The sequence below is a fragment of the Opisthocomus hoazin genome, chromosome 2, assembly GCF_030867145.1.
Source record: "Opisthocomus hoazin isolate bOpiHoa1 chromosome 2, bOpiHoa1.hap1, whole genome shotgun sequence".
In the NCBI taxonomy this organism is placed as follows: domain Eukaryota; kingdom Metazoa; phylum Chordata; class Aves; order Opisthocomiformes; family Opisthocomidae; genus Opisthocomus; species Opisthocomus hoazin.
In genome coordinates this window covers 37744257-37753987 of record NC_134415.1, presented here as the reverse complement: position 1 = coordinate 37753987, position 9731 = coordinate 37744257, and the positions used below count along the sequence as shown (strand labels likewise).

At 55.3% G+C, this 9731-nt stretch overlaps 1 protein-coding gene across 1 annotated transcript; it reads right to left on the bottom strand.

The window, feature by feature from the left end:
- Nucleotides 1-1277: 1277 nt before the first annotated feature.
- On the bottom strand, nucleotides 1278-9660 carry OVOL2 (ovo like zinc finger 2). The gene is made up of 4 exons (XM_075446067.1): nucleotides 9543-9660; nucleotides 8717-8907; nucleotides 5423-5612; nucleotides 1278-1589 (listed from the first exon to the last, which is right to left on the bottom strand). Exons 1-4 carry the CDS (start codon nucleotides 9640-9642, stop codon nucleotides 1279-1281), a joined length of 792 nt encoding a protein of 263 aa, XP_075302182.1. The 5' UTR covers nucleotides 9643-9660; the 3' UTR covers nucleotide 1278.
- Between the last annotated feature and the right edge of the window lie 71 nt (nucleotides 9661-9731).

Below are 9731 nucleotides of genomic sequence, written 5' to 3'. Positions count from 1 at the left end.
ATTAAATCTGTTAATTGCCATACATTTAAATTGATGCAAAACCTGTTTAGCATCAGTTTTAGCGTCCATTAAGGTAGGAGACAGATGCATAATGTGAGCTTGGACCCAAGTAACTTGTGGTTGCTGAGGAAGTTACCACCCCACCCTGTTGCTCCCAGTACGGATGCCCAGGTGCCCAGTAAGGGCCGCAGCAGCTTCTGAAGGGTCTCAAAGTATCAGGCGGTTTCAGCCACATGAGTTAGATGGGCGTCTCTCTCCCCCCCTTTTTTTTTAAATCCCTAAATTCACACCCAATAGTCCCTACAGCGCTACCCTCTTGGTTATCCTGCGTCACCAGGAGCTGGAGCAAGGCTGTCAGGGGAGTCCTAAATGCACAAGAGAGGCAGTACCTGTCCCTCGTCACCACCACCTCCTTCCCTAGTGACACCAGTCTCACTAGGAGCCTTCTGAACTGACACTGGTTACAGAGGAGGGGCCGGAGTTGTGCCTGCAGTTTTGCACTGATCTGACGAGGCAGCGACAGGCTAAGTCTCCCTCTTCACGGCGTTGCACTGCCCTGTCGTATTAGCAAACAGGCGCTTGGCTGTTGAAAAAAAAAAAACAACCCCAAAACGAACACACACACACACACACGCACCATAAAATACGCACAAAATTGCATTTCATCGTGACAGAAAAATACATATCTTCAAGTCATTAAAGTGTTTTCTTTGGGTTTCTGGGTTGGTACCGTTGTGTGTGTTAAAGGGATGTGGTAGTAATCCCCAAAGTGAGCGTGACAAGTCCAGGAACGTCAGAGTTAAATTTACACCTCAATCGAAACACGATAAAATAAGTTCACAGCTTCAAGTACCTAAAACATGACGATAAGTCTGCCCTGGAATAATGCCGTTCGCTAGTAGAGAAAGTTTGGGAGAAAAAAGTTCTGCGTCCTTTAAAACAACGTTTTAGCTCACCTTGGATCACGCTTCCAGAAACCATTAGTTTACTGCGCAGGGGGCAGAGTTACGGTGATCTAACTTCTTTATCAATACAACGTACTCCTGTTCTCAAGACCATTTTAATTAATTTTGCATAGGACTATGTACTAGTAGCTGCTCTTACACGGCACTTTTCACCCAAACCTCTCAAAAGTAATTTGTGTGGGAGGTAACGGTTATTATCTTTATGAAATATGCTGGGGAAAGGTGAACTTTGTTGTCCTTAAAAAAATAATATATATATATATATAGTCCTACATGTAAACTTCATTCCTTTAGACCACTGTAATCCGCTGCGTTACTCATCTTTGTCGTCGTCTTTGGAGTTCCTCTGCAGGACAGGGCTCAGTTTGTTTTGCAAAACCGCTGCAAGTTTTTTTGAGGTTTTTTTCAGGAAAGCGCTTCCGGGGTGAACGTTGCTGACGTGCAGGTACAGGTCCTCCTGCGTGGGGCCCGTGTAGCCGCAGTCTTCGCACACGTAAAGTTTGTCTCGCCTCTGTTTGTAGGCGTATTGCTGCTGCACACCGTGGATCTTCTTAAGGTGGGACTCCAGGGAGCAGCGCTGGGTGAAGGCTTTGTTGCAAACCTCACACTTGTAAGGACGAATTCCTGCAATGTTAAAAGACAGCGATTACCGCCCTGATTACCGCCCTGATTTACGTTTCTTACGGCAAACAAAGGAACCGGCTAAGAGGAAGGCTCTGGCATGTCAGCTGTTGAGCAGATACCTAGCAGCAGGGAGCTCCTACCCCGAGGAACTATCTGTCTGAATACAACATCTTACTCTCACGCTAAAATTTTCAGGAATGTGTTGGTGTATTTAGGAATAGAAAACCTAGAAATGTTTCGAGGGGACGTAGGCGGACGTTGAGGATAACAGGTGCCCACTGGCGCTTCAGTCCCGAAGAAGCAGCCGTTATCAACCCTTGCAAAACCGACTCCTTTAGAACCCCGACTTTCTCAAGTCCTGTGATTGGGTGAAACTATCGGTTTCAGCAAACCTTTCATTTTGGCTTTTATGAGTGAAATCTTGTGTGTTGGTAAGATGTTAATTTTCCTCTTTTGGTGAGCAACGCTTAACGAGGCTTCAGTGAACGCCAGCCCAGCGTGAACATACAGCCACCACATACAGGACTTCAAACGAGCGAGAATGTTTTCGCAGCGTGTGGATGCGATGACTGGGATTACAGCTCACGTTCCAGAGAGAAGTGCGTGGAGATGAAGGAAATGTGTATGGCTGTCTCCAGAGGGAGAAGGGGCTAGCTTGCCATTTGAATGCCCGAGCAGTTTCGTTCAGGACGGACAACTAACATTACGGAAACACTGAGCAGTAAGGAGTATCCATTTTACCACCAATGTACATCGATTTAACAACAACCCCCCACGGTACTTGAATGACAAATAGCTGAGGGTTTAGCGACACTTGAGAAAAACCTAAACCAGCTGAGATTTCACTTACTAGACTAGGTCTGTGAGCTTTCAAGCAAAGACCAGCCTTGAAGCTGACGCTAGGAGTTGCCTAAACCCCTCTCTTTTCCCAACGAAAGGCGAAAGGCGAGTGCGTGGAAGATCAGGCCCTACGGCGAGTAACAGCCCAGCAACGAAGGGCAAAGCACGCGTGTCCATACAGACGGTTGTAACTGTGTAATCGGACTGTGTTAAGTTCACCACTCCATCGCTGATTTTTCTACCAGAAACCCAAACTAATTAGAGGTTCCTATAAGCAGCATCTTGATTGCATTTTTGCCAGTCTTGTAAAAGGAGGCTATCCCAGTGTGCCAGCTTAAGCTGTCAAGACCAAAGTTTCCTAACGCCTGTTGCTGTGAGACTGCTCCAGTTACATTAAACTGCAACTGGAGAGAAACTCTGCATCTTCATTAGAATTCACACACAAAAATGTATCTTTTAGAAACAGCATTTTGGGTGCCGTGTCATGCTCACTGAAGCCGATTTAAACCTCCACCATCCTTGGCTCCTGATGCCAACAGGGACGAGTGCCAGCACAAGAGGGGCCGTGCCAAGATGGCACAGCCCATCGGGGCTGTGGGAACATCTTCAATACTTAGGAATCATTTAAAAATTTTATTTTACTGTGTGTGTTAGTTACTTTCTAATGTGTAACTGTGCTTATGCCGTGAAGCTGGACTGGGATGTTTGGCTTTCATTCTCTCCGACACCACCCTACTGCTGCACAATCTGGTTACAGACACTGCACAACGGTTTCCCCTGGAACACCGACATTCAGTAAAGCACACGTAGATGGGCTACAAAATAAAGCCCACACTACCCCTTCCAGCCCAGTTGTCTTCCTTTTGACATTCAGACATAGTCCAGCTTTCCTGAACAGCAACCAAATTTGGCATAAAAAAGGCCACGGCTTTCAGAGATGCAGTGTTTCAGCCTGGAAAAGATAAAAGCCAATACACCGTTGGTACCACTGCTGCAGCCAGCCTGCATCCCCCGCCGGGACCCGAAGCACCAGGCAAATATGATATATGTCAGTGTTCATCCTGGCTTTACACTGGGGAGGAGAAATAGCGATGCCAGATTTCTTCTAGTAAATTTGAGGACAATCTAACCACAAGATTCACATTTCTAGGACAGCAGGTTTTCACTCCTGTCCAGCACAAAGATCCTTCTTCCCTTCCAGAGTTTCGCAAAATTGGCTCCACTCCTGTATCATGAGTCAAACCCTACCTGCCACAGCCTGCATGTATTTTTAGCTCCTGAACAGAGACCCTCTTGGATTTAGTTTCTGCATCTCACAGGATGGGGGGACAGGTTGAAAAGTCACTTTCAGAAGCACCAGCTCCGCACTGCAGCCATACCCCAGCGGCAGCTCCCTGCTCGCAGCCAGCAGCTTTCCTTTCCACATGAAAGCTTTGCAAACAAACCAAAAAGCGCGCAACACTGGCTCCAGCCGACGCTTTCCCATCGAAACAGGCAGCATTGTTTTCATGAACTCTACTGCTAAGAGACAACTCCTGCCCACCAACCTGCTTGCGTCACCTCTAGCAGTTCACCTGGTTAATGGTGCCTCAGCCAAAAAAGGGGCGTTGCAGAGCCAGCCCAAATAATCGGCAGGTCCTGCAGGTAACCACAAACCCCGAAAGTTGGAACGTGCCCCGGAGATGCGGTGGATGCACCTTCTGGGTGCCCTACAGTGAAAAGTCAAAGCCTGCTGAGCACAGCCAGCTCGGCCTGCCAGAAAGCATCACGCCAGGTGAGGATGGGGCTGGTAGGTGTTTACGCCGTTGCTTCCGCTAAGAAAAAGAAAGAGAAAGAAAAAGGTGGCCTTCTCCCTGCTCCAGGCTGGGATGAGCACTGCTGTGACCAGTGAGCTGGATTTGAGGCAACAGATCCGATTCAAAGAAACACAGCTGGTGCTATTTGGGGTGGGCTCAGGGACCGACCCCACTGCAGAGCAGCCACAGCAAGCGCGTCCCTCCAGCCCAGGGGAGCGAGACGCCAGCAGAGAAGGGAAAGGGATGATTTTTCTTTCTTTCAGCGCCATCATGCCCTTAAATCATGGCATCCTCAGCTATCTATGCCTGTACATCTGGTGTAGGTGTAAGCAGGGAGGAGCGAGCTAGCCCAGGTTAAAGGCAACTTTTTCACTCACCCTCAACCCGGGGCAGGAACAGCTGTCGCCAGATTTTCAACCCACTGCTCCTGACTTTCAACCCGTGCTGTGACCCGCACGACAAGCGAGTAGAGACGGTTTAGACCAGTGGCCAGACTGATCTGGGTGGCTGGATGTGCAGAGGGAGATGGCTCCAACAAGATGCTGTGGGAGCTGGTAGCCTGAAGCAGGGTTCGCAGAAGTCAGGCACGCTGCCTAAGCTTCCCTAAAAAAGCTGGAGGCACAGCATGAACCACACTCTGGTTTCTCCAGACGGTGCCAAAATCAAGCCATGACCCCATCGACCGCCAGCGGGGAAGGTTCGCAAAAAAAACCCCCAAGGAACTGCTGCTCGTTGCCTCTAGAGGGCAAAGCATCTTCATCCACCGCCCGCCGGCGCTCGCTGATACACGCCGGACTCGCAATAACGTGCGGCGCGTCACCCCGGGTGGGTCATCCCGGGCGAGTCACCCCAGGTGGGTCATCCCGGGTGGGTCATCCTGGTCTTGCTGGCCCAGGCACAGCAGCATGTGGCCACATCTACACCAGATGTGGATGGCAGCTCACGTGCCCGCACGGCTTCAAACAGATTTCATTAGCTCTCCTCGGATTTCGCTAGTCCCAGGACTTCCACCTGTCCACACTCATGTCATTCGTTCCCTTTCCTCCACCATATCCCCACTATTTTTTGCACAAGTTGTTTACCCGGGTTTCGTATTATTGTCCTGCTGGGCTACCCTCACCCTTGTCCCGCCTCACCCCTGCTCCCACCTCCTGCTGCCCAGAGGCGTCCGCCAGCCTCCAGCGAACGCGTGCTCACCGGTATGGGTCCGGACATGTCTTTTCAGATCAAAGGTGTCGTTGAAGCCCTTTCCGCAGAAGGTGCACAAGTGTCTCTTCACCTGGCTGTGACACTTGATGTGGCGGTTGAGCATCCGCTGCAAGCGAAAGCCTTTGCCGCACAGCTCGCAGCTATGCACCGTAGCGTCGTTACAGGTGCCCGTGGTGAACTATGGAATGGAAGAGGGCTGAGTGAGCAGGCATCGATATGACAAAGATTAACGCAAAACAAACAAAACGAGGAGGCACGGCTCATTGTTGTGTTAAAAAAATGCTTGGGATATATTCAAAATGAAAAGTGAAAGCATTCAGGAGATGCTCGCCGGGCGAAACCTTCACGCTTCCCTTGCGGTCGGGTGGGTGACCGTTAACGTGGGCGGCTCGGGGCTGCGGCAGGCGTTGGACAGCTTGGCTTCAGGGGCTAGCACAAAGCCTGTGCGCTGGACGCCTCCCAGAGGCAGGGACCCCCGGCCAGCGACACCCGCAAGCAGGCGGGCTGAGGCTACGAGCACCTCCCCGTGGGGCCGCATGTGCGTTTGCTCCTGCACGCAGCTCGTTATCCTGGCCGGAGGCGGGAGGCCCTCCCTGGCATCAGAAAGTCGTACCCACGCGGTGCCTGCGCGAACCACGCTTCCAGCTGCTACGGGTCCTGGGTAGGCGTGACCTGGATAGGCTGGAAAGCTGGGCAGAGAGGAACCTGATGAGGTTCAACAAGGGCAAGTGCAGGGTCCTGCACCTGGGGAGGAACAACCTCATGCACCAGTACAGGCTTGGGGTTGACCTGCTGGAGAGCAGCTCTGCGGAGAGGGACCTGGGTGTCCTGGTGGACGACAGGTTAACCATGAGCCAGCAGTGTGCCCTGGCTGCCAAGAAAGCCAATGGGATCCTGGGGTGCATCAAGAAGAGTGTGGCTAGCAGGAGGAGGGAGGTTCTCCTTCCCCTCTACACTGCCCTGGTGAGGCCTCATCTGGAGTACTGTGTCCAGTTCTGGGCTCCCCAGTTCAAGAAAGATGAAGAGCTACTGGAGAGAGTCCAGCGGAGGGCTACGAGGATGGTGAGGGGACTGGAGCATCTCCACTACGAGGAGAGGTTGAGGGAACTGGGCTTGTTCAGCCTGAAGAAGAGAAGGCTGCGAGGGGACCTTATAAATGCCTACAAATATCTGAAGGGTGGGTGTCAGGAGGATGGGGCCAAGCTCTTTTCAGTGGTGCCCAGTGACAGGACAAGGGGCAATGGGCACAAACTGAGGCACAGGAAGTTCCATCTGAAAATGAGGAGGAACTTCTTCCCTCTGAGGGTGACGGAGCACTGGAACAGGCTGCCCAGGGAGGTTGTGGAGTCTCCTTCTCTGGAGATATTCAAGACCCGCCTGGACGGGGTCCTGTGCGGCCTGCTGTAGGTGACCCTGCTTCGGCAGGGGGGTTGGACTAGATGACCCACAGAGGTCCCTTCCAACCCCTACTATTCTGTGATTCTGTGATTCTGTGGGTCCCTCAAAAACCAGCCAGCAGTGCAAAAAAAAGGTAGGTTTGGCAAGATAAACCAAGGCACATTGTGCTGACTCAGCAGAGACCGAAACAATGGCACTGATCTCCTCCCGTTGGTCTCCCTGGCTTGCTAATTAACGGCAGATTGTCATTAGGGGTGAATCTCCTCATTCCTGCTCCTAACACCAAAAACGCTGCGCCAACACCATGACCCAACTTGACTAAGGGAGACACGGGTGATTCAGCTCTCGGGAAGAGCGTTCCTCAGAGGGAAGGCTTAACGTCTCGAAGATGCAAACACCTCGCCATTAGTTTAATTATTCACAGGGGAGCGGTCGTGCTCGCCACTGGCCGCTCGGGCCGGGGAAACGCCAGCGGAGCGGGCGGCACCGCGCACACACGTCCGCCGGCTCTCACGGCGCGTTGGGGGAGTTTCTGTGGCACGCTGAGAAAACCCCGCTCTGCCGATGCGAGGTTTCGCTGTGCCTGTTGCCAGTAGCCCAGGTTAAATTGGACAAAGCAGGCTCAAGCCACACAGCAGCAGGGCAAGCTCTTCCTGAAGAGAGGAATACGTCTGGGGTTTCTTTTTCCTGATGAGCCACTTATTTTTTCCCCGATCCTCCTCCTTCGCTTACTACTGAAGCAACGCTACCTGAAATTGTAAAGAAAGACTAAAAAAAAAAGGCTGCTGTGAAACCACGCGGTGTGAAGCGAGAGGGAGAGCTGGCCAGGAAGTATCCCTTGGGCAACAGGTAGGACTCCACCTCACGCGGCCGCTTATAACCAGGGTGAAGACCTAGCGTTCATCATGAGATTGACAACACAGTGGCCGAAAGGCTGTCATCCCGGCAGAAACAGCACGAATTTTTACAGCACCATCCAGCAAAGCAGCAGCCAGGGTTTAGCAAGGTGCTGACTACCCACCGGTGAACACATCTCCCCCTTCCTAGCACTGGGGTGGCTGGGCTTCACCTCTGCTGAGGGAACCCTGGGTGTCCAGAGATGGACGTGGTCCTCCCACCCCATCTGCATCACCACCGTGCTTTGGGAGCTCGGTCTCAGGTTCCTGGGTACCACAAAGAGCCCGTGAGCGATTTGCCTTTTCGGCCTTGGGAGGGAAACCACCGCGCTGCTCTGCCCGGGGACACCCGGATGGTGAGAGCTCCTGCCCGTGCAGCGGAGAGGCTCTGCGACGAGGTTAACGGACAGATGAGTGCTTCACTTCACCCAAGCCTGCAGGTTCACCTCAAGGTGGCAATGGCCTTTCGCAGCTTGGGAGGAGGACCTTTGCCTAGCTGCTGTCTTGATAAGCGAAGTACACTCTTTGGGTACCCAGGGGGCCATGGGAAGACGCATGGCAGCCCCGCTTGGCGAAGGCTTGATGACACCCAGGAAGGCGGCCTTTTAAGGAGGCCCCACGTTAAGGAGCGAGATCCACCCACTCACTGTGGGGCATGACGCCCAGCTGCCAGGGCTGGTCCTTCCTGGCTGGGTTCAGAGCTCCTGCGGGACCCGAGCCAAGCAGGCCAGGGGCAGCACGCCCCAGGCGGGGACAAGGGAAGGCAAAGGGCGCTGGAAGATTACGGTACACCGCTGACGAGGGCTCGCCCTGCCGCTGCCGTCCCCGACGGTCCGGTGTCCACCTTGCTGTGTGGGACGGGCGCCGTCACCTCCGGCAGTGAGAGCCCGAAGGGGCTGCTGTCACCCGGCGTCCCCAGCCCAGCCCCGACAGTGGGGTCACCCCATCACCCCCGGGAGAGAGAAGGCGGGAGGGGGGGGGCGGTTACCTTGATTTTTGACCTGACGGCAGGGCGCTTGGCGGCCAGGTCCAGCAGCATCCCCTCGGCCCCCCCAACGCCTCCGGGGCCGGGCTGGGGCGTCGGGGGGTCGCTGGGCTCCGCGTCCCGGGTCCCGCTGCTCCCGCTGCTCTCCAGGCTGCAGCTGTCCTCGTAGCCCAGCAGGACGCAGCCGATCCCGCCTGCAGCGGGGAGGGGGGGGTGCGATAAGCGGGGGGGGGGGGGGAGCGTAGGGGAGGGGAGGGGGCGGCGGGCCCCGGTGTTTAACCTGCGGCGGGGGAGGATCCCCGGCTCACGCCGCAATCGGAAACTCAAACACGAACGGTCCCAAAGTTCAAACAAGCCAGCTCCGCCGCCTTCCCGTTATACCCCGGGCAAGGGCAGGAGGAGGAGGAGGAGGGGGGGGAGGCCAGGAGGAGATCAACACCACCACCACCACCACCACCCCCCCGACACCACCACCCGCCCCGGGCCCTTTCTTCTCCTCCCCCCCGCCACCTTTCTCATGCAAAAGAGGTTTACCGCCTCCCCGGGGGGACACACAGACGCCCACCCCCCAGCCCCCCACGCCGGCGGGCCCCCCGGGTGGGCGGCGGGGGCATCTCCCGGCGGGACCGGCACCCCCGCCGCTCCACGAGCCCCCCACCCCCCCCCGGTTTGGCACAGCCCTCGCCGTCCCGCCCGCCCCCTCGGGGCTCCCCCAGCCCGGCGAAGCCCTCGTCCCAACCCGCGGGAACCGGGGCCAGGGCTGGGGTCCGGCGGGACCCCCCCGTCCCCGCCGTCGGGGAGCGGCGGCGGGAGCCGCTCGGCGCCGTACCGGGGATGTAGGTGTCGGCTCTCTCCTCGTCGGGCAGCCCATCCCAGCTCCGCACCGCCGGCTGCGGGCTCCGGCGCTTCACCAGGAAGGCTCTGGGCATGGCGAGGGCGGGGGGCCCGGCTCGGCTCGGCTCGGCTCGGCTCAGCTCGGCTCGGCTCAGCTCGGCTCGGCTCGGCCCGGCTCGGAGGG

Bases quoted from the DNA above. Each gene is read 5' to 3' on its own strand.
- OVOL2 (XM_075446067.1), bottom strand. From the start codon at position 9,642: ATGCCCAGAGCCTTCCTGGTGAAGCGCCGGAGCCCGCAGCCGGCGGTG. The intron at 8,908-9,542 runs GTACGGCGCCGA...TCCCCGCTGCAG, and splicing joins AGCCGACACCTACATCCCCG to GCGGGATCGGCTGCGTCCTG. The intron at 1,590-5,422 runs GTGAGCACGCGT...TTAACATTGCAG, and splicing joins ACATGTCCGGACCCATACCG to GAATTCGTCCTTACAAGTGT.